This window comes from Tinamus guttatus, unplaced genomic scaffold, assembly GCF_059628265.1.
Source record: "Tinamus guttatus ecotype Peru unplaced genomic scaffold, ASM5962826v1 Tinamus_guttatus_pri_ptg000678l, whole genome shotgun sequence".
NCBI lineage: Eukaryota > Metazoa > Chordata > Aves > Tinamiformes > Tinamidae > Tinamus > Tinamus guttatus.
This window is the reverse complement of record NW_028289212.1, coordinates 337809-363578: the sequence shown is the minus strand read 5'-3', so window position 1 is coordinate 363578 and position 25770 is coordinate 337809. Positions and strand designations below refer to the sequence as shown.

Here is a 25770-nt window from a genome sequence, read left to right as displayed (position 1 = left end):
CTGGGGCTCAGCTGGGCTGGCTGCTTCGAGCGACGGGCAGGGAGCGCCTCGTCTGTGCCAAGGGAATGAGTCCTTGCCCCGAGTGACTGCTCATGATGTTCTCTCTAGAAAAACCCAAAAACATTGCGCATTTACCCACAGTTCTGCCACCATCAGTGGCATCCTCTCCTGGTTTCATTCTTTCATTTGTTCTGTTTCTTTTGCCAATATTTTCTTCTTAACTATAGTATGCTTCACTTCAAACTTAACTGTAGTGTAACAAACGATAACTATTAACTGTAGTATAACAAACTTACCTATAGTGTGCTTCATCTTTTTTTCTAATTCCGAAGCCCATTTTCAGGTACACACTGAGATCTCAAGACGTGGTAAACGACACCCTAAAGGTCACTGTGCGTTTTTCAGAGTCTAGGAGATTCTGGTTTTGATTTTGCCTTTGGTTTGCTTTGCTTTTTTATTTTAACAACACTTTAAATAACATTGACCTGGTGAGCGGGCCCAGCTCCTCTCCAGCCTGAGGCAGAACCTGGGAAAAGGCAAATAGCCAAATTTAGCGGGATTTGGAGTAAATACTCCAGAGGGCTGTGTTTGCCGTGGAAGGCTTGAGGAGACAAGAAGCAGGGAGCAGGTCCCAGCTGCTGGCAGATGGTGTCACCTCCCTCTGGCAGCACCTGGGAGGAGCAGGGCAGCGGGTGCTGCCCCGCACCACAGCAGTGGCCGGAGCCGACACGGGGACGCAGCCCGTGTCCCCCGTTGCAGTTTGCTGTGATTTAGGGACAAAGCAGGTTTGGCTTCTGCCTTCAGAGGGGATCTGCAGCGCACCACGGCTCTGTGACTGCCAGGCAGGTCTTGACTGATCCTCCTCCTAGGAATACTTTCTGTGTGATTTACATGATCTCCGGCAGGTCGCCACTCGCATAAGTACCAGATGTGGGTGCCAGTTATTTTCAGGAAGAGGATGTGGCTGGAAGTGAGATCCTGCTGGAGCTCAGTCCATCCAGGCTCAGGCGCAGTATCCTATGGTTCAAGTGCTCAACCAGGAATCAGTTTTTTATTCTGGCGTGGAGAGCAACAGCCTGTGTATTCAGAGGGCTGTGAATACTGCAGGGTTTTCCATTACACTGTTTAAAGATGGAGGCTGCTCTTGTTTTGATTCTCGGCTGATTTAATTATATTTGCTTTTTCTCTTTTTATTTCAGTTGTGATTCCAAAGAGCCCTTTACCTGCCTCCGAAGTAAACTCGGAGAAACCTAGCATGCACAGTAGCACAAAGACTGTTTTGGGGCATCAACAAGGGCAAAGGCGTCGCAAAACAGGGAAGAAGCGTGGTCGAACGACCAAAGCACTAATCCACCACCCCATGCCTACGCCCTCCAAGTCAGTGGAGCCTTTGAAATTCCCCAGAAAGAGAGGCCCAAAGCCTGGCAGTAAGGTAAAAGCTGATGCTGATACAGGCGGGTGAAAAGCAAGTGCTGCAAATTCTGCCATGGGATGGTGCATGCGTGTGTTTGTGCACGTTTGTCTCAGCCTTTGGCTATCTGACTGCAGCAGCTGGAAGCCCTAAGGGGTATATGGGGCTGGGAATATCCCTTAGACTCCAGCCTCAGAGCCTTAGAGAAAGTCTGTGTCTAAAACATCATTTCCATCAACAAGCTTGTCTTTGGAGCTGCATTAGCTGTGGAGCAGCATGGCAGATGCTGTGGTCATGACAGGATGGCCAAACAGTGGCATAACCTTCTGTGTCCATCGTATGTACCTAAGCTAAGTCGAGCAGAGGTGCAGGTCTCAGCTGTGCTATTTTTTCAGGATCCTGGTTTATAAAATACACACATACTGACCGTGTAGGTTCCCAAGACGCCCCGTCATCACCATGAGAAATGTGTCATGTTCCACAGCGCTTTGTTTGTTGGATGCAGAGAAAGAGAGTGTAGTGGTCGTGGGTGGTAAAAGAGAACAGGGCTAAAAGGAGAAATTTCCTCATCTTTTTCTGCAGAGGAAACCTAGGACATTGCTGAATCCAGCACCCACATCTCCAACAACCAGTACCCCAGAACCAGACACAAGCACTGTGCCCCAAGACGCTGCTACAATCCCCAGCTCTGCCATGCAGGCTCCCACAGGTAAGGGTCTTGAATCACGTTCTGGAAAAGATGATAGTTAGAAGCTACGTCACTGAGAGTGACACATCAATACACTCCCTTTTCTTCATAAACCAGCAAGCAGAACCACTCCAGAAGCAAGAGTGTGCCTTAATCCGGAGTGTGGCTAGAGGAAGAGACAAACATCTCCTTTTCTCTTATCTCTTTTTCTGATCAGCAATATCGAGTCATAGGAAGGCAGCAGATTCATTTGGTCAGCACAGAAAGCCCTTTTCCGAGTTATCACCCACACGTTAGTGACTCGAAAGCTCTGGAAGGGGAGTTCTTGTGACCTATCATGTCTAGAGGCGGTGCTGTGTGCAGCACCTCTCCCGTGAGATCAGAGATCTCAGATCCTTCCAGAAACAGTTGCTGATGCTACAGCAGGATTCAGAATAACTCCCGAATGGCAAATGGTCTGCTCAACTTTAGTCAGGATATGAAGGCAACCAGAATAACTGGGCAAGAGGGAAGAGGAAAGATGTAGGAGCAGCCAGTGCAGAGTACAGCCTCTGCTACAGCTTGAGATATAGCTGAAAATGAGCCTGGGAAGGAAAGTCTAATGTGAACATGCATTTTATATGTTCTGCCAAGCAGTGTGGACCAAGCTCTCTGTTTGCCCTAAACATAATTGGCCAGTTTTCAAAGGAACCTAAAGAACCCAGTTCCCCCAAACTAGGGGAATCAGTGGAAAGTAGGGGCTCCCTGAGCACCTTTGAACGTCTCAGTTGTGCCTCCTGGCTGGCAACCTGCCTTTGGGAGCTGGAGCACTGGGAAAAGAGCAAGAAAATCAGTAGCAGCGTGGAGGTGAGGGTGAGCCGGGCAGTTTGGGGAGATACCCCCTTCTAAAAGGGGCTCTGCTGTGGGGCTGCAGACGGGCGCTGGTGAATGCCCTGTGTGATTGCTCTGACAATCTTAAGACCTGGGCATCCCCCATGTTGGCTTGTAGGCATCCGTTTCTTGCTTTCTTGAGTGGGTTAATGGCAAACGTATCTCTCATCTTGGCAGTTTGCATTTACTTGAACAAGAACGGCAGCACTGGGCCCCATCTAGACAAGAAGAAAGTTCAGCAGCTGCCTGACCATTTCGGACCAGCTCGGGCTTCTGTTGTCCTGCAGCAGGCAGTGCAGGCCTGCATTGATTGTGCTTACCATCAGAAAACCGTCTTTTCCTTCCTAAAACAAGGCCACGGGGGAGAGGTCATCTCAGGTGAGAACTGGCCTGCAGTGCTTGGCCTCCAGAGGTGTCACAGCAAGACATTTCTCATTGCAAGCTGTGTCTGCTCAGGCTTCATGTAGTCATGGGCCACGGGCAGACAGGAGACTTGTGTCTTCGCTCTCCTGCCAAGCGTTTGTGTCAGTGACGCGGCAGCCAGCGGGTGACTCAAAGCGCTGCCAGCAGCGCGGCCTCCAGGCACAGCTGCCGGAGAAGGCAACACGCAGCCCTTATCCAGCCCGGGGGGCATCTTCCTTCCTCTGCCATCCCCCCAGGATCACCTGAAGCCCCAGGAGGAACCGGAAAGGGTGGGATTTTCAGACCTTCTAACGGAAAGAACTGCCCTGAAGCTTCTCCTCCCCTTTCCTTGAGTTTTAATTGGACTTTCAAGCCCGTGTTTACCCAGATGTTGGCAGCGCAGGCCGCTCCTGGAGCGCCTCGCCGGACCTGTAGCGCGGCCTCGCGGCAGCCCCGGCGCAGCGCGGGCAGCAGGCCGGGCTCGGGCCGTGCGGGGCCGAGCCGCCCGCGCGCGCCCGGGGAAGGCAGCGCCTTTTGTTGGCTCTGCTCTAGAGCAGCGATGCTGAGATACAGGAGCTGGCGGTGCAGCCCTGGGCGTAGTCTCCTGCCTTTGCTGGGGGTTTACGTGTCGGGCTCTGTTTGTTTCTGTCTCCAGCTGTGTTTGATCGGGAACAGCACACTCTGAACCTGCCAGCAGTAAACAGTATCACCTACGTCCTCCGCTTCCTGGAGAAGCTCTGCCACAATCTTCGCAGTGACAACCTCTTTGGGAACCAGCCTTTCACTCAGAACAGCCACATGCAGCGCTCACACGAGTACGACCACGACAGGTATCTACCAGGTAGGAGCTGGGGCGGGGGTGGCCTTGTAGGGACCACAGACGTTCCCGTGTCTTAACCCAGATTTTATCCTGTATGTCAGGGCACAGGAGTGTGCTTTTTTAGAGCCCTCTCCGCAGAGTTCATTGCACAACACCTCACGTCATGCACGTGCCCGCAGGGACCTTTGTGCTCAGAATTCAAGTTGCTGTATTTTTTTGCCTGTCAGTCTGATTTCCGTCTGTGCCTCTAGGTTTCCGCTCATCCGTGCTGTCTCACTGTCTTTCCTTCTCTCCGTGTCCCCCAGTCCTTCCTCCCTCCTGTAATCTGATTAGAGTGACTTCATCCAGGCAGGAATTCAGGTGGAAATCTCTGCATAAGAAGCAGAGCAGCTTGCAGCAGGTAATTAGAACTTTAATTAACTCCTAGCAGAGCGATTTCCATCATGGCTGTGAGCGCGGTGCCAGCAGGCAGCACACGGAGCGCTCGATGAAAGCCAGGGAGCTCAGCCCCGTTAGGGCTGGAAGCTGCAGGTATCTGAGGCAGAGGTGCTTTGTTTTTCTTGGCATGGCTGGTGCTCCTCGGTGTGGAGGCAACACGCCCCCGGCAAGATAGCTCATGCCACGGGTGCAAACACTTCATCAGGGTGAAAAATCCCCAGTAACCAAAGGCACTGGAAACCAAGAAAGCAAATGGTTTCTCCTCAGAAGCAGCTATTGGCAGCAAGCCTTGGGGCAGTACCTGCCTACCTGGAGCCGGCTGTGTGGATATTGTTCCTGGAATTCCAGTCATGGAGGGGACAAATAGCTGCACCCTCTTTACGTAGTTGACTTTCTGTCCTGCCTTACTACTTCCACTGCCTCTATGCCCGTAGAGTCAGCAAATAGCTCTGTTGTGCTGTTTGAGGTCTTTCCAGAGTTAATCCTCAGGCTCTGACCTGCAAAGCAAGAATTTCTAGTGTGAAAGAATAAACCCTTAGAAAGAACCATTTAAGGAAAAGTTGCTAAGTGTGAGGCTTGGGGCAACAGTCTAACGCTGCTTTGCCTCAGTGGCATCTTGCTGTGCTCTGCTACTCAGCTTCTCTACTCTCCTTTTCCCCCCCGTTCATCCCCATGCTTCTCAGGAACCATCAGGAGAGATGTTGATGCCAACAGCATGTCAGGGCCAGGATGGAGTTGGAAGCATCCGTGTTCAGAGGAAGGGTTTAGCAGTGGTGTGGAGAGCATGTGGATCTGATGGGCTGGGGCCTCCTCTGCTGACCCCTGCCTGCACGCTGGGCCAAAGCAGAGCCCTGCAGGAAGCAGCCTGGGGCAGAGCCCTGCTTTGGGCTGAGGAGAGGGGCTGAGGAGGCAGCTGGGGTGCTGTGACAAGCACCAGAGCGGCACGGCTAGGAAATGCTGAGGTTAGAGATCACCTCTAGGTAATCCCCAGCTAGAACGTGAGCGTTATAGTGAGAAGGAGCAGAACTGGAATGTGCAGACGAGGAGCTGAGGTTTGGGCATGGCAGCAGCGTTGGATGGAGAGGGGTCTGTAGCGCACACGCAGGGTCACCAACCACCCTGGGATGCTTCTCCTGCCCACGCCAAGGGCTGGCTCCATGGCAGCTTGGAGGACCAGAAAGACCAAGGCTGAGTTACAGGGAGACCTTCACAGGGCAAAGAAGACATGATGCCACAGTCTGAATTCCCTGTATGAGTGTTTGCAGGAGTTAAACACAGATTAACACAGTCCAGAGACGTGGTAACACCTAGTCCTGTAGCTCACAGTGATGCCTCAGACATTACAGAGGTTTCAGTCATTCTAATATCTTTCTCAAGCACCTGAGGATAAATATTGTTATCTGCACATTGCAGTGCATCCTCATCACATCTGATGAGGGCAAAGAAACAGTACCGGTAAATTTAAGGGATTAGAGCTAGTCATGGAAGAATGAGACTGCAATTTTACCTCATCTTAAATCAAACCCAGTCAGAACGGGTTCACCTTCAACACCATGTTTCCTGCTTTGTCTCCTGCAGGGCACAGGTGCTCTTGTGCTTTAATATGGTTGATTCTTCCAGAAAGTAGTCATTTATTGATTAGAAATGGGTCTCAGTTCCCAGAATGAGCTCCCTTAACTATTACAGAAGCATCACTGTAGCTGCAGTGGAGAAGGCATGGGTGTGTTTGGGAGAGGACAAGGTAGGTCTGCAGCAGCTCTTATCCCAGGTAGTGTTGCCATAGGCCTGCATCCTGATATTCCATCTTGATAAAGCATGCTCATGCAAATAAGGGAATATAAACCAAATTCTGCATCAGGAAAGAGCAGATTTGCAAGAAAATGAGAGGTGGTTGCTGTGAATAGGAAAGGAGCTGGGCTACGAAATGTTTTGAAAGGGTAGGTCCAATCTGGAGCCATCTGAGAACATAGGAATGTAAAGAACTTCTGAGTAACTGAGTTACAGGCACCACAGCATACAATATTACTTTAATAAAGTCCAAGTTCTGTGTGGAAGCGGTTGAGTTTTGGGGTTTTTTGCTCCTCTGCTGCTTTTTTACAGCTCTATCATAGCAGCAGCTGATGATCATCCTGTCTTGGCAGTGTAACTTTTCCTCTCATCTGTCATTTCCAGCTGCAGGGGCCCAGCTCACAGGACTGTGCTATTACTGATTTCAAGTGCAAATCTGCATTTTGCACAACTGATTTCACCTTTTTGGTACTCCATTTTTTATGCTCTTTCCCTGTTTATCAAATTCTACAGTATCTAGCCAAACTTCGGAAGGCATCCACAGATTTCACCAGTGAATCTCTAAAACTGATGCCCAAGTCATTACAAAAGTATTTAATGATGTTGGGCCCCGTAATGATCCTTAGGAAAATGTGTTGCCGATCGGTCTCCAGCCTCAGATTCCTCCACAGGGCTCTGTCGATTGCCTCTCCTCTCCAGCCAGATGTCTGTTCACATAACAGTTCTGCTAATCCTCGTGCTCTCTTTCTCAGCTGGTGGTTTTCCTTATCAAATGCCTTGCTGAATTCCAGGTGAATGAGATCACCACACTTCCTTTGTCTGGTAATTCAGTTATTTTTCCTTGATAAGGAAGTTACTGGATTAGTCACCTTTGAACACATACCGCAGTATAAGCCATGTGCTCTTAACTGCTATATTTTATTTGTCCTTTCATTCATAATCTCTTCTAAGCCTTACTGCTGAGGTCAGACTTGGACGGTTAGTTGCCTAGATCACACTTTTTTTCCATGCCTTTTTAAAGGCACTGTGTTTCCAACCATATTGAGTAGTGTTTCCCTTAGATTTTTTAGAATTTAATTTTGTGTGGCCTAAATGTGTGCCTTTTCCCTTCTCTACCCTTAGGTATGAATACCCAGGTGTGAATACGTTCAATTTTTTGATTTTTAGTTCTTATTCAAAGGTGTCTGTTTTTGTTCCTTTTCCTCTGTTCCCATTATCCTTTGGGCCTTGTTCCTGTGTTCAGCATCACTGCAACTGAAAGCAAAGCAAAGGGAGGGATTTGCCTGGATATGGACGGGATGTCAAAACAAGCGTTTTTTTATTCTTTTACTATTATTGTTGATTCTTTCACCTTGCTGCACTGTATCCTCTGCACCTTCTCTCATTCACTTGTTACTTCCGTAGCTGAGGACATAGTGCTGTCTTCCTTTGCACTCAAATGTCAGACTGTTAAAAGTTCTGTGTAGAAGTCACTGTTTTTGCTCAGAAATGTGTCTCCTTGCTCTGTAATACTTTGCATTTCCACTTATTCTTCATATTCTTCTTGAAGTGAGTATTTATGCGATTGGATGTGGGGTCCTTTCCTCCCGAGTCTCCCCTCATGGGGATACAAGTTCATGAATTTTATGGTATCTTTTAAACTGAGGACACTATCTTTTTTTGACATTCTACATCCTGAGTTCAGCTCTGGCTACTCATCCATTTCCTTTCTTTCTTAAAATGAGGCCTTTAAAATCAAAACCCTTCATTACAAACCCACTTTTGGTTTAATCTTTCATTAATTGGCTATGACTTAACTTACAATTCCCTGAATTATTTTCTACAGCCTGACCTTCTGTTTGCATTACTGAAGCAAATCATTTAGAAAAACAACCCAGAACAAAACCATAAAGAACCTTTAAAAACCATCACATTTGGTTGACTATTTGGTGAAGGAATTCATTCTCTTTTACATGCAGAGATACTCAGGGACATTTCCAACAGCATTTGCTTCTGATCTCTATCTGGGCAATAAACATCTCTTCAGTGAGTTGTTCTGAGGACGATATTTACCATTCTGATGATATTACTGTGATTTCTTTTCTTACCTGTATGGAGTCACGGGGCCTGTAGACAAGTCCCGGCTAAGAGCAGCTGTCCTTTCCTTTCCAAAATCAGCTGTGATCAGTATGGACCCCGCTTTCCGCCTCTCCATTTTTCTTTGCACAGCTGTGGCTGCGTGCTGCTTCCCAGCCGCTTCCCGCTTTGTTTCTCCGTTCAACGTAACGCGTCTCCTCGGGTGCCCGGCCGTGGTTTCCCTTCCCGTGTTTCTGTGGGGCCTCCCGTGCCCGTTCCTGCCCTGCGCCAGCTGCTGCCAGGCTGCTGGTGTCTGTGAGCGTTTCCCTTCTCTCTGGGTTGGGCTGCAGGGCTCAGGAGACACTGGTTGCTGATGGAAACCTCTTCATTGCTTCCCGTTGACCATGCCGTATCCTGCGTGCGGATAGGACATGGTGTATGGCTTTGCTGGCTTCTGTCCCCTCTGTGTTAGCACTTCCATGCTCTGTGTTCATCCATCCCCTGATACTTTGTGTTCGGTGTCTGTCCATCCATGAGGACACATGTCACAGCTCAGCCTGATGTGTGCAGGGCTGGAATACCGGCCGCGGCTGTTGTGCAGTACGGAGAACCTCGTCCTTGGGAAGCGTTTGGAAAAGAGCGGTGATGGCTGGGAAGCTTGAGGGACCCGTTTAGGGGAAGGTGAAAAGTTCAAGTACAGTTTAACCAAGCACTGTGTGTGTCATAGGGTATTTTCAAAATGACTAAAGATTGTGAGTATTTGAAAGGGGAATAGAGTGGGGAGAAGCAGGAATTGTGTGGGATGAGCCTAGAGTAGAATTAGGAGACATGGGATTAAGTTAATCAGGTGAGGTGCTTGGGGTGAAGTGAGGCAAACAGTGGCTACGGTTCGCTGTTAGGCTTATTGCGCTCTTTTATATCTAATAAAAACTGCAAAGCAAAATACAAAATATTAAGCCCTGACAGATGTAGTTGGGCTGTAGTTATAACAGGTTGTTAAGAGGCGGGGGTGGCTGCGAGTCTGAAATGACCCTGGCAGGACTGAATTTCCCAGCAAGTCTCCACTCCTAAATAGGGCTTGTTCTCTCTTCCTAGACAGAAGCAGTTCCTTAGACGGCTCTCTGCAGGGACCAGGCCGGGGTACAAAGCGCTATTCCCAAGAGTCCCCTCCATACAGTGCTCCTCTGTCCCCCAAGTTACCAAAGAATGACCGTCACCCTTTGGAAGGTGAGCACAGCATCTCTTCCCAGAGCCGCCTGTTTGCAGTGCCGTGTGGTGGATGGAGCAGAACTAGGTTCGCCGTGCCGAGACGAGCCCTGGGGTTAGGAAGGCTGCGTTTCCTCGTCGCTGGCGTGGGTCAGTGCTTGATGTTTCGGGAGGAATTGGAGGAAATATTATACACCAAGGCAGGTACACCAAACAGTTGTGTAGGACACATGGAACGCAGGGAGAATTCCTTCTAATGCCAATAAGGATCATCTAATACCATGAAACATAGTACATAAATCTCTGGTTTAATTCCCATTGATCTAGATGGTATTAATGGTCATAAAAGTATCCGGTTGCTTCAACAGTCTCCCCCTGAATTTTCCTGTGCTCTTTTGCTGCAGCGTGTTCTGCAGATGCTGATCTGCAGGGAACCTGCTGCCCTTCCCCAGGACCCCGTCTTGCTCCTTGAAGTCGTTGCTGAATAGCTCAGCATTTTGTTGGTAGACTTCAGTAGCCAAAGCCAAGCGCATCTTGGCTGCCAGAGCACTGCAGCCTTCAGCAGGGCCAGGCAGGTGACGCTAGGGCAGCGTGCAGTCATTTCTGCAGTCACTGATTGCAGAAATGTCCTTCGGGATGTGGTCCATACGTTTCACATGCACATATGTATATGAGCAAGTGGGAGATTTCCATGGAGTCCAAGTAATTAAAGGACTTTTTGAGCCTGAGGAGGAGCCTTCAATGCTCTTCCACCTTCACTTTTGTTTTAAACCCTCTGTAACATAGGACTGGAGTTTCAGCCTTACTAAAATCCCTTGCATGCGCTGTGAAAACTGCCAAGCTGTTAGTCTCGATTCATTGCTTAAAAAGGTTGCTGATTGATTGATGGGTGCTCAGTGGCTTTGTGGTCTGTTAGTGTCTTCCTAGATCCCCTTTCTCCTGTTTCTTACCGAGTTTGTTGGACTTGGTTTATTGATCCCAGATTTGAGATTAGACAGCTTCTCTGTGCTGAGATGTCATTTTGTTTTCCTGTTGTCCGGACACCCTGAGATGGACGGAGTTGTTTGGCTTAGAATATAAACTGATGAAAGTTGGGAATTTGCCACACAACCGACAAACTGTCCCACCAGTTCCAGTGTGCTGACAAGTCAAGTGTTGTTCCCTAATGCCCACTCCATTTCTAACCTCTAGCTGCGCTTCCGTTCTGACATCCTTCTCTAACAGATCTGTTCTTGGGTAAACCAGGGAGACGTGTCTGCTCCCGCTGCGTGAGCACGTAGATGCGCAGTATTTTGCCTGTTCTTGAAGTTTGCTTGTGTGATCTAAGGATTAAGGTGCGTGGGTTACCTGGGGGGTACGCTGACCTCATATTGTCAGTGAAGAGAGAAAAGCTCCTAAAATTGGTAATTCTGAGTGTGAATCCTTGTTAGCTTGCCTGTGAGATTGATTCTTGGTCAGATTTAAGGTCTGCTCACTCATCCTTTGCCCTTTGAACGCTCCATGCCATCTGGATGCCCAGATTACTTCAGCTTCTTCCATGGAAGCAGAGACAAGTGTGCAGGAGGGGAGCCTTCATGTGAGGATGATGGTCCTGTTGCATTCTGCACTTCTACAGCACCTTGGTCTTGGTTTGTTCTTGGAGCTGGCAGGAGGGGAGAAATAAGGAGCAGTTTCAAAGAGCTTCAAAGAGCTTCTAATTTTTATCCCACAAGCCATCAGCTAAAAGCCAGTTCTTCTTTAACCATGAAATTTAAGTACAGGCAGAAACATTTGTATTTGAGTGGATGTAATTTAAGCATATGAGCCTGAAATACTTAGATATGCAATATTTCTTGAGCAAGGAGGTACAACTTCTCATGGAGGTAACTAGAGCATTTACTGGCTTTGGAGGTGTGACAGGGTACAGCACCTGAGCAGTTTCCTGTGTATCAAGAGGAAGGCAGTGAGTAGTCATAGGTGCCCTGGGCAAGCAGTCAGAAAGATGAGGAGAGGTTTTCACTTCTTGTTTTGTTTGTGCTTTTACAGCTAGTTGCCTGTGTAGCATTTTGCTAAAAAGCTGCACTTCCAGCACAGTGGGGACCTGCTTTTCACAGCTGATAATGTGTTGGAAACAGTGGGTGTTAGTAGTTGTGCAGCTCGGGCTTATGCTTGTGGCCAAACTCCATGTTAGAGCCATAAAACTGCACTCTTGAGTCTGCAGAACTATTCATTTAATTAAACTTGGCTTAATTATCTCTCCTTTGCCTCTTCACCACTAGTCTTGGCATGTTTCCTGCAGTGCTACTGTATTTAAAACCAACGGTCTGTGTAGGAAAACGTGCCTGAGATTGAACCACGTCCTTCCTCCTCGGGGGCTGAGGATGAGGAGTGAATAAAGCCCTGCAAGCCCACGGTGTGTGTCGGTGTCTCTCGACACGGGGGGTTCACAGACCTAGGCATCGTTCTCCTCCTGCCCTGTTCTTTTATCTCTTCTCTGTCAAGGCCATTGAATCAAGTAGTTCTTTGTGTGTTTGTATTTTTGAGAGTATCCTAGAGTCTCTTGCAGGGTCCAGCTCTGCTGTAATACTGCAGAGCTGCCCAGAGACAGGTAACCCGAGGGTGAACACTCAGATTTCATCTGCCTCTTAAGCAAAGAGGAGAGCAGTGGTTCCTAGGTGCACGGCCTCACGCAGTGCTTTGGAGGGACAGTTATAGGAACATGTAAGAACACAGTCAGGATTTTAGAGAATGTGTCATAGTGCATTCAAATCAGAAAGATGGCAATGTGTCAAATGAGCTAAATGTGTCCTGAGGGTGATTTCTGGGTCCATACTGTTGTACTGGCATGAACCTAAGCATTGCTTTCCCTGAGGTCTCCAGCCTCCCCAGCTGCAGTCTGCACTAGGTCAGCTCAGAAATTCACAGAGTAGTTGGGGCTGTGAGGAGCAGTAGGTGTCCTTGGCAAGAAGTCAGAAAGATGAGGAGGGGATTTCTCTTCTCGAATGTTTTGTCCTCTTAGAGCTGCTGTCACCTTTGTAGCTTTTTGCTCCAGCGCTGCCATTCCAGCACAGCAGAGACCTGCTTTTGTGGAAATGGGGTGTTTAGCAGTTGTGCAAAGGTACTTGTGGCTGGACTCTGTGTTTTAGCAGTAAAGCTGCACTCGAGTCCCTTACCAATTTCAGTTCTAGGTGGGCTTTAGCTACTCGTGAATGCTCAGAGTATGTATCTGTATTTCTTGTGGGTCACTTCTCCCTGCTCTCCCTTCTTGGACACTTCCTTTTTATGTCAAGGTTAGTCAGGAGCTCCATATTCATCCATGTGAACCTCCTGTCACCTTTGCTTGATTTCTACCTTGCTGGGATGGAGCATTCTTGAGCTTCGGAAGGTGATTTTTGAGTATCAACCAGCCCTGCAGAGCCATAGTCCATGGGATTCTTCCAGGCTGGTCCCTGAACAGGTCAGGGTTTGTTCCCTTGAAGCTCAGGGTTGTGGTCTTGCTTTTAGCCCTGCTCCATCCTCTCAGGATCCTGAATTCCGCAATCTCATGGATGCTGCAGCTAAGGTTGCCCTGACCTTCACATGTGTCACCAGTTCTTCCTTGTTTGTAAGTTTAAGGTCCAAGCGCCTCTTCTCTCTAGCTCCTCAATCACCCATATCAGGAAATTGTCACCAGGGCACTCCAGAAACATCCTGGGTTGTTTGTGCCCTGCCGTGTTGTCCTTCTAGCAGATATCAGTATGCTTGCAGCCCCTCCCAAGTACCAGAACCTGCAAACACAGAACTTTTTCCTGCTGTTTGAAGGTGACGACATCTCCATCTTGCTCCTGGTCAAAAGATCTACAGCAGACCCCCGCAGTGCCAGCCATGGGGCTCCCCCAGCTCATCCTGGCCCCCAAGCTCTCAGCAGGGCCCTGATGTGTCCCCAGGCAGAGCTCTGGGCTCTGGCTGCTTTCTCACACAGAGGGCAGCTCTCCCTCCGTGCCTTCCTGACCTTCCTTCCCAAGAATCCTGCATCCAGCGTCGCGTCACTGCAGCTCCGTGAGGCCCCTGTGGGCCCTTTTGCTGACGTGCAGCCCCTTAGGAAGCGTTGGTGTGTATTCGTTATCAGTTGGGCATTCATGTTCACCTGACCTGGCAAATCTGGGGGATCTTCTTGGTGAATTGACACAGTTTTACCTCACAGAGGCTGCTTAAATCCTTTGGGTAGGCCTGTTTCCATACCCGTGTCCCTGCTGCGCCAGCCGTAGTTTCCTTGTCTTTTTATAAGTGTGTCCAGATCAGTGCGCCGGGCTGTGACCTGGGAAAGCCACGTGACATCACCCCTTTGCCTGGGTGTTCCAGAAAGCTGCAGTTTAATGGGAAATAATTCATGTTTTAACAAAAACCTTCCCATATGTATGTGCTTCCTACATGGAAGTTTCCAGTGCCACATCCATTCCGTGGGTTAGTCTGGATTCAGGCAAGGAAGTGCTATCTGAGCCTGGGCCAGGGCAGTCCAGCTGAGCTGTGGGGGTTTGGCCATCTTCTTGTGCTGAGAATGGAAGGTGGTGAGGGCACCGAGTTGGCATTGCAGCATGAGGCCTGAAAGCTGCTGAGTTTTTCCCAAATTTTCTTGCTAAATTGATGCTGCTGTGCTCCAGGTAAGGAAGATGCAGCTTGCCTGCATCCAAGGTAATATACTGCAGAAGTTACGCCCCTCTTGGGCTATTTTCGCTGGAAACACATTGTTTTCAGCATTTTCATCCTCTGTTTTCAATGCTGTTGCTCTCTGCATTTGAATACATCCAGGATAGTTTCCTCAGTCTGTCCATCACAACGTTATCATTAACAATTAGTCGATGCAAATTAGTTGTATGTCTGGAAGAGGAGGGCAGCCTCGCGGGGGGAGCCCGGCGTGGGCAGAGCCTCTGCCCTGTCCCCGTGGGCGCCGCAGCGGCCCCGTCCTCTTGCAGCAGGAGCAGCGGGCTTGTCCAGGCTGAGGACTCGGCTCTCCTTACCCCTGCGTGGGTCGTGTCCAAAGGAGGACATCCCCTCATGCAGAGGGTGGTGGTCACCAGTTTTGTAGGTGGTTGAGAGCCCAGCAAGAAGGGATCAGCATGCGAAAGACAGGACCTGCTGCTGGGGCTGCGGGACCGGCCGTGTGTGAGCGGTGGCTGTGGGGGAGGCTCTGGAGCTCAGTGTGACCGAGTGTTCATATCCAGCCTGAGGCTTGGGGTGTTTGCTGGAAACCCAACACAGTCTCAACTGCCTGGGCCGTTTCCTTGCACACTAATGTCTGTAGTGAGCACATAAATGTATGGGGCTTGATGGGATCTTTGGGAACCTCCCTGCCCACATGAGAGCTCCTGAGTTCTGTTGGTGTCAAGCAATGTTGTCTTTACTGAGAACAGACAACACTCCCCCTTGCCTGCCTCTGGCCTGTCTGCTATGGAGGGAAGGTCCTGTGAAATCACTAAGAGGACATGCCAGGGAGCGCAAGCAGACGGTGCCAGCATTAACAGAGCAGCTGTTGCTCAAATCTGGGTATCAGACATCACTGCTAACTGGTGGGACTGTAAGTGGCCAGGGAAACACCAGGCTCAGCAGCTTGATGGGCAGAGACCACGAGTCCAGTTTGACCCCTGTAGCCATCGCTGCCCACGCGCGTGAGGCGCCCGCTGTGGCCCCGCTGCAGCTCTGCCCCGCGTTCTTGGGTCCCCCCATGGGCAGCCACGTGCTAACTGCAGCTTGGTGCCGTTCCAGGTGAAACCTTTGTCCTGGGAGACGGCCTCCCGGGCGCGCTGGAGCCTCGCCTGGACCCCATGGACTCTGCCTTGAACTCTGTCAATTCATCAAGCCACGGCAGGAGCTCCCGAGACTACCGCCTGCAGGGATACAGGCACCTGCACCAACCCTCTAGCCTCACTCAGGGCACTACCTCCGCCTTGCGCAGGCTTAGCTCCGGGGGTAAGAGAGTTAAGAAGCCAGCCCTCCGGTTGTAAATTTGGCAATGAAGGGCTTTTCTAGCTCCAGTTACATCTTTCTAACTTCAGCAAGTACCAGAGACTGGCCTCTACACTGTTAACCAGGTAGTCTGTTAGGTTTAACAGTAGCTCTAGAGACGTGGCAGACGGGCGGGTGGAAGTACAGCTAGACGGTGCTTGCAGGGCCAGCTATTTGCTTTAGTGACTAGATGGGGACCTAGAGGTCAGTAGATAGGAGCAAGTAGGTAAGAGCTGAGCTTGCAAGTGTGGTCAGGGGTCTATCCGCTGTCTATTGGTGTCTGGATCAGGGAGGACGGATTGGGAGCGGCCAGGGAGCTGAGAACTGCCTGATGATGGTGGGAGCAGGGCTGGGCGTCCAGGAGCGCGTGTGGATGTGTGGATGATCCTCACAGGCAGGCGTGTGTGGAGGAAGAGGAGCAGGAGAGCTCATGGCAGCACTGCAGCACTCGTCAGATACAAGTGTTTGCAGAGCACCGGTACCATTTTATGTATGTGGCATCAGTGAGGAAAGGCCTCTTGCAAAACCAGGTCACTAATGCCTTGGTTTTTCTGCCTCCCCACAATGTCTGTGTGTACAAGTAAAGTGCACAGAAGAACTAAAGCAACAGGCTGTGCTGACCCCAGCAATCTGAGAAAGGGACTTTCATCAGCTCCTGGAGTGCTTGAAGAGATGGGGTTTTGCATGTAGGCTCAGTCCAAGAGAAAATGCAGCCTCTGAAAATATCAAATGACTTCGCCGTGTTAAAGTTGCTAAAGACAATGTGCAGAGTGGGAAAGTGATGGGAAGGAAGGGGAGAGATGGTATTTGGGGAAACACGTGGGAACAGAGGATTGCTTTCTGTACAAGTGGGAAACGTCAGCAGATGGTCAGGAGAGTCAGAACGGTGGGGCAAACCTGGCCTGAAAGAGGATGAGGGAAATACACATTGTAGAGGAAATGAAGGAGCTGGCTGTAGAAGGCTGCTCTGAAAATAAGGCCTGAAGAGACACGATAACGCTGAGGTGCAGCAGGATACGCCTGGACGTGGCTGCGTTGTGCCCTCGCATGGTCTCGTCCACCGCCTCAGGAAAGGAGACTGATTAGTAGATTAAATGGGAATAACTGGTGGAATGATGCAGCAGTCAGGCTCCAAGTAACTGCTGCTGTCTCGCGATTGCACCCTGCAGGTTCAGACAGATACGGGGGATCCCGAGACGCGTCACGGCTGAGCAGCCGAGACCCCTCGTCCTGGACGGTGGAGGAGGTGATGCAGTTCATACGCGAGGCCGACCCGCAGCTGGGGCCCCACGCCGACCTCTTCCGAAAACATGTGAGTGGGGATGTGTTTGTGTAGGTGCACGCAGGGCAGACCATCACACGAGGAAAATCTAGGAAAGTCTGAAGAACAGCAGCACCCTGCTCCAGCCTGTTTTGTCTTGTGAAAGACTTCCTCATAAATCCTGCTGGCAACATGTTCAGGCTTAGGATTCCTCTTCACAGAAGTGAGGACATGGTAGCCCACTTAAACCTTGGGATGCCTCTGTGCATATAAAGAGTTCAGCCCTTAGCTGGTTTTAAATGTGGTATCCTTAGCACCAAAAACAAAAAAAAGGATTCACCCTGGAATCTTAAAATTCACCCTGTAGCGAGAACACATGTGTCCCAGGTGGAATTCATCAAGTTGCTATTCCACCATTTCCTATAAAAGGAGGTTCTCTAATGTTGTGGTCTGTGTACATGCCCTTAAGTGTAAACATCTGCAGACACAACACAGAATTTGTACAGTTAAAGTTAGAAACATCCTGGCAGCTCTGCATCCCAGGTCCTGCCAGGCAGCTTGCTTTTCCGCTGCCTTTGGATTCAGCCCATGTTATACCAGGTAGCACTTGTGAAGTAAAGGAAAAAAGCTTGCAAGAAAATGCTTGGTGTGCCTGGGAGCTGCAGCCGGTGGCTGAGCACAGTCTCAGCCTGGCCCGTCAGCTCTCGGGCTGAGCTGCTCTGCGGCACCTCCCTGGGGCGGGAGAAGGGGGAGGCAACGCGGCCTCTTTTTTAAAATTAGTTTCCATTTTAGAACCACCAGTAATTGAAAAATACTCTGTTTAATTATGCAAGAGAGTGCTCAGCCCTCTGCTGAGAGATTAAAGTCCCCTGCGATGGCAATTCGGAGAAAAACTTACCTTTTATTTTAAGGGAAAAACAACAAACTTGCTACCGGATAGTATTGGAGATCTTACTAAGTTTGAGACGTAATTGGGCATTGCCATAGGGTGGTTTTTCTGTTTAGGAAGAGGATGGGGAGGTTCTTATTTTCCTTTGTGAGTCAGTGCTTACTTTCTTTGTGGAAACTGGGCTATCAGCAACTCGTTCACTCCAAAACCGTGGACAAGCAGAATGAGACACGGGGAAGGAATGCTGCAAGGGATGTGAGGTCTGAAAACCACCTCTGAGCAGATGCCGAGTACAAAGCTGCTCTGCAGTCATTTCAGGCCTCATATCCCTCCTTTCCTGATCCTCAATGAGGGGCAGGCTCCTCTCAGCTGTAAAGCATCAGAGACTTGGAGTCATCCCTGTGGAGATGCTCCGTTTCCCTCTTCCTCTGCCAGCTGTAGGGACTTTTAGGAGCTCCAGAAATTCGCTTTATGCACAGTGGCCTCCTCTTTGGGTGAGGAGGTTTTGTCGTTTGCCTCCATCTATGACCTTGATTTTCGGCATGGTTATTTTCCCTGTTCTCCGGTGTGCAAAGTGCTGCAGGTTTCACAGTGGGACTGGGTTGAGGGTCTGAGTATCTTCTTCCAGAAAGCTCCCTGTGGCGACAGTGGCCTCGAGGAGAGGCTGCTCCTGTGTCCTGCCGTTGCCTCCCGAGGGGCTGAGTGTGTGAGGCCGGCCGGGTTCCCGGCTGGAGCGGTGGGAGCTGGAGCAGTTTGCTCTGTTCATGGGCCCCCAGGAGCCTCCTCTGCTCTGGAGCGGCTCCCCCCGCAATCCCTTGCTTTTCCTTGCTTCCTGTTCCCGCTCAGGATTTGCTGATCCCCCAGCTTGACATAGCACGGGGTTGGGAGCACCTCCGTCGCCCAAGAGCAGGATTTCAGCACGTGCCCTGGCCCCAGGCTCTGCAGAGCGGGGCTGGGCTCACGCCAGGGTTGTTTCTGCTCCTTGCAGGAGATTGACGGGAAGGCCCTGCTCCTGCTGCGCAGCGACATGATGATGAAGTACATGGGGCTGAAGCTGGGGCCGGCCCTGAAGCTCACCTACCACATCGACAAGCTGAAGCAGGGCAAGTTCTGAGCGGGCGCTGGGCAGGCCGGGCGCTGCCCGCGCTCGCCGGCAGGACGGACATGTGCATACGCCGACGGACGGGCCCGTCCGGAGCAGCCCGCGCCGCTGCAGGCGCCACGCGGCCGCCCTCGCGCCTCCCCGCGGCAGCCCGGCCCCGCGCCGCCTGGGAGGAGAACGGCAGCCCCGCGGCTCCGCACCGCGCTCCGGTCGCGTGCGGCCGGTTGGGAGCAGAGACTGGCCCTTGTCCCCAGCCAGTGCCTCCCTGTGGGCCCTTGGGCCGGAGGAGCCGCTCCGCGTGGCAGCCTCGGCAGAGCCCCGCGGGACCGGGCGGCTGCGCCGGGTGCCCCCCTCGCTCCGTGCTGGCGCTCCCGGGGCGCTGGGACCCGCACGGCCGGGCCAGGGCAGCGGCACCAGGGTCCCCCCCTGCTCCTGGAGCCCCGCAGCCGGCGCAGAGCCGCCCCATGGGCACTACCACCACCAGGGAGCCACCCTGGGGCTCCCGCCGTCCCCTCCAGCGGCGCCAGCCACGGACGGAGCCTTCGCGCTTGTTGCTGCCGGGGGCGGCTGAGGCGGTGCCCTGGGCCAGCACCGAGCAAGCCGTGCGGAAGGGACTGGATGCTGCAGGGTTCCATTCCTTTTTTTTTTTTTTTTTTTCTGGTACCTGTTGTTGAGCTCACGACCGTCGGAGGTTTCTGGCCAGCAATGTGAAGATGTGTCTTTGCAGTGGGCCCCGCAGTGCCCCGGCGATTCAGACCGTCCCAGGTCAGCACGTGCAAGAGGGTGTTGGGCCTGGGGGTCGGAGGAGCCGGCCGGGTGTGCAGTGCCCCCTTCCCGGATCCCACGGTGTTTCAAGCACTCCAATGTAATTATTTTCGATGGCACTTGAGCAGCAATCTGCTGCCCCAAACACGTCCCTGCAGCTGCTGGGGCAGGATCTGCCCCTCAGCCCTTGGGGTAATCTGGCCTGCAGCAGCCTGGAGCTCGCTACCCCGGATCGCTCCGACTCTGTCCAGAGACTCTGATGGCAACAGACTGGCTCTCCCGCTCCGCAGCCTCCCTGTGGAGACAAGGGCCGCACGAGCCCCTGGAGCATCTCGTGCCACGGCCTGGGACGCACCAGGAAGGCGCTGCCCTTGGCCCGTGCCCATGGCAGGGCCTGGAGCGCCGCGTTGTCCCCGTGCAGCCACAACCCGTCTCCTTCCCGCAGTGGCCAGAGGGCTGCAACACGAGGTCTCCTTTGCAAGCACTTCTGTCTCCTGCCTCGGGCTCACCCGCTTCTAGGTACAGAGAAACATCTTGGAGGAACATTGTCCCTGCTGGAGCAGGGGTTGGACTAGATGATCTCTAGGGGTCCCTTCCCTCCTCGGCCGTTCTGCGGTTCTGTGATCTTGCAGCCTCTTCCCGAGGCGCCCAGAGGGCCCCCGGCGGCAGCAGAGAGGACTCCGGTGGTGCACGGGCCCGCCAGGCTCTTGCACCGGGTCAGGTTTGCCCCTAAGGGGAAAATTGAAAAAAAAAAACACAAAACCCAAAGTAATAAAAGGCTTCTTGTACAGCGGAGCCTCGGCCGCAGCAGCGAGCGCGGCGGGCGCCCCGCGGAGCCCTCCTGCCCACCCGCCGCTGGGGCCCCGTGCGGGCTCAGCCAGCGCTTTCCTCTGCACTTATTTTCTGTTGATTTGTTTATAAATAAAAGGCTGCCTACGCGCGCGCCGCTGCCCGTGTGCCGCACGGCTCCGCTCGGCCGGAGCAGCCGCAGGGCCTGGAGGAGGTTCTGCCCCCGGGACGCCCGGACCCCGCTGGCTGGGATCCATTCCCGGCCGGGCACGTGGAATCGGTCTGGTGATGGTGACTTCACAGTGCGGCCCCCTTCCGAGGGCCGCATCCCAGCATCTCCCGGAGGACCACGCGCCTGGTGGGAGCTGCCGGCCCCTGCGGTAAACGGGGGCCACGGTCTGGACGGGGGTTGGTTCTGAAGGGGCCGCCAAACGGCCCCTGTCACGGCCTGATCCCCCCAGTCCAGCCGGGCTCCTGCTCGCTGCAGCCCCGGCCCCCCGGAGCTCTCGGTGCAGCTGATGGAGATGGGCGACGCACAGGGGGGACCCGGCCACAGCCCGGCCTTGGCCAGGGCCCTGGGGAGCCCCTCGGCGTGGTGCCCCCTGCCCTGCGCTGCATCCTGCAGCCTCCCCTGCGCTGCAGCAGGGCTGGGGCCAAGGTGACAAGTGCTGCCTGCTGGCAGGGCCACTAGTGCCAGGCTGGGGTGCAGCGCCCCGGGCCGTGTCCTTGGCCCCAGCCCTCCGCAGGGTTCTGTGGGGTGGGCAGGGAAGCGCCTGGGGGATCCAGGCTCCCATGGGGCTCCCGGCGGAGCGGCCGTGGCCGCTCCGGCTCGTCATGGGCTGGGGGCCCCAGAGCTGCTGCTCAGGGCTGCGGGACACCCGGGTCCTGCACTGAGGGGGGGACAAAGCGCACGGAGGGCTTGGGGGACGTGGGCGGTCAGCTTGGCCCTTCCTGGCGCTCCTGCCGGGGCAGCTGGCTGTCCCCAGGCCGGGCACACCGTGACAGGCACCAGGGAGCACAGGGGGCTCCACACGGAGGCCGTGGTGCGGGGCGAGGGCCAGTGCAGGGCTCCTGTGGCTGCTGAGAGATGTCCCACGGGAGCCATGAGGAGCAGGGCAGCGAGGCAGGACCAGCCATGGGGCCACCAGCCTGGGCCGCCCCTCTGACGGGCTCCCATGTTGCAGCCAGGAGCCCTCCGGGACGCAGGGTCCCCGCTGGGCACGAGCGGCGCCACCGCCGAGACCCAGTGCCGCTGTCCCCATCTCCACACGCGGCCCCGGGGCTGGTACCTGCGGATGGGGCGGCCATGAGCGCGTGCGCCCCGCGCGGCGTGGACGGGAGCCCCTGTGAGGCGGCCGGCGGTGGCAGCGCGCACGAGGACGGCGCGGGAGCCCCGGCCCCCGCCGAGGGGCCCACGGACGGGCAGGCCGCCGAGGAGCCCACGCAGCCCCACACGCTCTACCTGGGCAACCTGAACCCGCGCTACTCGCCCGAGGTGCTGTGCTGCATGCTCAAGGACATCCTGGGCACGGCCGGCCTGGCCCTGCCACGGCACCACATCGAGGTGGTGAAGCGGCCCCGGCAGGCCTACGCGCTCGTGCAGCTGGGCGGCGCCATGAGCCTCCAGCACGTGGCCCAGCAGCTCCTGCTGGCTGCCGACATGGAGCGGAGCCTGGTCCGGGAGCTGGTGGTCAAGGGGAAGACGCTGCTGGTGGCGGAGGGCGGGCAGAGGGCACGGCGCTGCCAGGAGGACCGGGAGGTGGGTGCCGCTGGGGGACGCGCAGCCGGGGGTGTCGCGGGCGCCTCGCGGCCTGGTGGGACAAGGGCTCTTCCTGCCCGAGCCCAGCTCGGCCCTGCCGCCCCCGGGAGGCCAAGGTCATCCCCCGGCCCTGGGGAGCTTCGTGCACCGGTGCAAGGGGTTGCATCGCGCAGGAGCCTCCCCCCGGCAGCCTCCTGAGGCCACCGCCTCGGGGCCTGGTCCCCGCAGCCTCCCCAGGGAGGAGCCCTCAGACCCGCTCCCCGGCGCTATCGAGGCGCTCGGTGGCCACAACGCACAGGGGGTTCCCCGGGGTTTGGCTCCCACCTCCGCGCGTGTCCCCAGTTGGGTTCGGGAGCCGGGGCTGTTGTCCTGGCGCCCAGGATGGCTCCGCAGCCCCGGTCCCGTTTCCTGAATCCGCACAGAGTGACTGGGAGGTGACGGTGAGCGGCCCCCCGGAGCCCCGGGGCCCGGGATCGCGCACGCCCGGCAAGGGCCGGACACGCGGCCTCGAGGCCGCCCAGGCAGTGCCCAAGCTCCGGGGCTGCCCGGCGGCCCGGCCCAGCCCGTTCCAGCGAGGGACGCGCTCTGACAGCGCCATAGTGCAGCAGGAGATCGTGGGCCAGGAGCGCCTCTTCTACGGGGCCTTCATGGGCAGCGAGACCAGGAACGTGGAGTTCAAGCGGGGCAGCGGGGAGTACCTGCTGGGCACCCTCAAGCACCACGTCCGCAAGTACGTGTGCGCCTTCCTCAACAGCGAGGGCGGCAGCCTCTTCGTGGGCGTGGAGGACACGGGCTTCGTGCACGGCGTCCGCTGCGGGCACCGCGAGGAGGACCGCATCCGCCTGCTCGTGGACTCCATCCTCAAGGGCTTCAAGCCCCAGGTGTTCCCCGACACCTACAGCCTGACCTTCATCCCCGTGGTGAAAGCGGGCGACCCCGGCACGTGTCTCAAGGTGATCCGGCTGAGCGTGCGGGCGCCGCGGGCGCAGGCCGAGCTGCTGCTCTACGAGACCGACCAGGGTGAGGTCTATCTGCGCCGCGACGGCAGCATCCAGGGGCCGCTCTCCGGCAGCGCCATCCAGGAGTGGTGCCGGCAGGTAACGGCCCCGGCGCCGCCGCTGCCGTAGCCTTGGGGAGGGCAGGATGGAGGTGAGTCCCCCGGGCAGGGCCTGGGCTGGGGGCCGCATCCAGCCCCTGTTCCAGCTGGAAGGTGCTGGAGCGGGTCGTTCCCTGCACTGTTGTGCCTTGGTCGGGGCCCATGGTCCCCTCGCTCTCTGCCCCAAAGGACAGGGGTGCAGCGGGGCTCGGAGGGGGCTGGTATTAGCTGTGACAGGCAGGCCCTCCCCAACCTGCTCCTTGCAGCCCTGGGGACCCCAGCAGGTCTCACTGAGGGGGCCGATAGATGGATCAGCCCAGGACACGCACCAGGTTCCTGCTCTGGGAACAGTCCCGCTGCTGCGTGCTGGGACGGGGGCCTCAGTGAAAGCTCCAAGCCAAACGGAGGCTCATTTTATCTGTAAATATAACTGAATCCTTCAGTCGTCACCTCTAAATAGCCATTACTGCTGCACCCGGAGCTACTGTGAACCCTCGTGGCCCTGCTCATGCAGCAAGGGCTGTGCTGGGGTTGAAGGTCCTGCGCTGGGACCCGGTGTTTGGTGGGGAACCAGATGAGAGCGTCAAAGAGCAGCTGCGCCCTGGGCAGCTGCATCGACCTGGCTGGGAAAGCGGCTCAGAGCGGCGTCCTGCCCGTCCCACGGGTTCAGCCCAGGGAAGGGATTTCGGGGAGTCTGTCTGAGGTCGCCAGGAGAAGCTGCAGTGACAGGGCTGCAGTGGTGAAACAGGCCAAGGGGCACCAGCACCTGGACCTGGCCAGTCCTGGGCCATCCCCGGAGCAGAAGAGACAGCCGGGGGCCCCCTCAGGAAGGGACAAGTGGGCTGGTAGCTCTGTCCCAGCCGCTGGCCCGCGGGGTGCGTGTCCTGGCGGGGAGCTGGGGCATCCAGCACAGCCAGCAGAGCCAGCTCTCCTCTCCCAGGACAGCTCAGGGCACTCGTCTCTTTTTCCCTTTTCTGCCCCAATTCCGGCCCAGCCCCGGCCACTCAGGCTGGGCCCCACAGAGGGAGGGAGGCAGGAGCCTGGCTGAGGCTCTCCACGATACAACGTCCAGCTCAGGGGAGGAAGGTCTGTGCCAAGATGCTCCTTCAAAGACCATTACGAGGCTGCTCTGTGTCCACAGAAATGGTCGGGAGAATTGAAGAAGCTGGAGGAGAAGATAGAGGTGCTGCTGAAGGAGAAGGAAGATCTTCTGCAACAACTCAGGCAGCTGCAGAGCTCGCGGCCCAGGTCCAAAGTCTGCACCATTGCGTGAGCAGGGCTGGGGATGGAGAAGCAAGATGAGGAGTGTAAGGAGGAAAGCGCTTCCCTGTGCACCCTGGAGCCAGGACGGGCGGCGGTTGGCAAGGGCAGGGGCACTCGGGCCTCACTCACAGGCAGCCGGAGCCCCGCGCAGCTCCGGGCACCAGGGGCTGGTTATTCCTCCGAGAGCTCCGGCTGCTCCTGCCGGGGAGCTCAGACGCGAGGGCAGCAGCGACGCTGCCCTGCAGACCCTCCGCAGACCGCGCTGCTCCGCGGGGAGCTGCCCGAGGCCGGACACCAGGGAAGCAGCTCCCCAAGCGGCAGAGAACAGGGACACCCCTGGGCTGTGCAGGAAGTCCCCGCAGAGGGTCCAGGGCAGCTCGTGGCAGGACTGCTCACAAACAGGTTGCTTTATTTCCCCTGCACCCGCCTCCCTCCCCGGCGAGCTGCGGGCTCTGGCCAGCTCCACGGACCGGGCAGCAACCCGGTACCGGTACCGAGGGCTGCCCTGGTGCAGGCCAGACCCACGGCCCCAGGGTCCCTCCGACCCTCCTCACCACCCTCCCCCCCCACCCCGCCCCCGGCAGAGCTTTCTGCTCCTGCCCAGCACCGTTTTCCCCCCGGGGCTACAAACACGGAGACAGGCGACTTCCTGACACTGACACTGACCCTTCTTGCACGTCCTTGACCAGCAGGTTTCCCCAGGGCTGACACTGGCTGAACCCAGCAATTTCAGCAGGGCAGCAGGAACACACGTGCTGCAAACCCAGATAATCAACATCTTCTCGTTAATACTGGATTAACTAAAGATGTGACACTAGTTCACTTGTAGTTTTTTTCCTCCCCTCTGAAATATGGAAACTATATGGCAAGCTCTTGGCTAGTTATTTATTTTTATTACAAATAAGCATTTCATGATGAAGTCAGTTACAGTTTTGGCCAAAATAAAGACATTTCATTGAAAAGAAAACAAAGACGCGCTACAGATCACGAACGGTCTCACACTGCTGAAGAACCAGCCATTTTATGGCCGGTGTTTCCTTCGTTACAGAGATCATCTCAACTTGGTCGATAATTTTTGCAGAACTGTTATAATTGGCACAACTGAAGAATGCTTCAAGCTTCCCTGGCTAAAAGCAGCTTCCTGATGTACATCAAATAATTAAGAAATGAAGCAAGAGGGAGTGTGAAAAATTCCACCTGGGAGGAG

At 54.6% G+C, this 25770-nt stretch overlaps 2 protein-coding genes across 5 annotated transcripts in view; both read left to right on the top strand.

The window, feature by feature from the left end:
• The window catches only part of SCMH1 (Scm polycomb group protein homolog 1), a 67553-nt gene extending 48622 nt beyond the window's left edge, over window positions 1-18931 (top strand). Inside the window, exons 8-15 of one of the 4 annotated variants that reach the window (XM_088536603.1) lie at window positions 1200-1432; window positions 1994-2120; window positions 3147-3347; window positions 4027-4212; window positions 9568-9699; window positions 15400-15603; window positions 16809-16951; window positions 18778-18931. In XM_088536603.1, the coding sequence (XP_088392729.1) occupies window positions 1200-1432; window positions 1994-2120; window positions 3147-3347; window positions 4027-4212; window positions 9568-9699; window positions 15400-15603; window positions 16809-16951; window positions 18778-18903 (1352 nt within the window). In that variant the 3' untranslated portion in view covers window positions 18904-18931. The remainder of the gene's footprint in view (window positions 1-1199; window positions 1433-1993; window positions 2121-3146; window positions 3348-4026; window positions 4213-9567; window positions 9700-15399; window positions 15604-16808; window positions 16952-18777) is intronic. The other 3 variants (XM_088536604.1, XM_088536605.1, XM_088536606.1) reach the window with 3 other exon arrangements.
• A 2820-nt stretch (window positions 18932-21751) lies between these two features.
• On the top strand, window positions 21752-24573 carry LOC104577356 (schlafen-like protein 1). Its single transcript, XM_088536598.1, has 3 exons — window positions 21752-22204; window positions 22813-23301; window positions 24442-24573. The coding sequence occupies exons 1-3, from the start codon at window positions 21752-21754 to the stop codon at window positions 24571-24573; spliced, it is 1074 nt and encodes a 357-aa protein (XP_088392724.1).
• Window positions 24574-25770: the final 1197 nt, after the last annotated feature.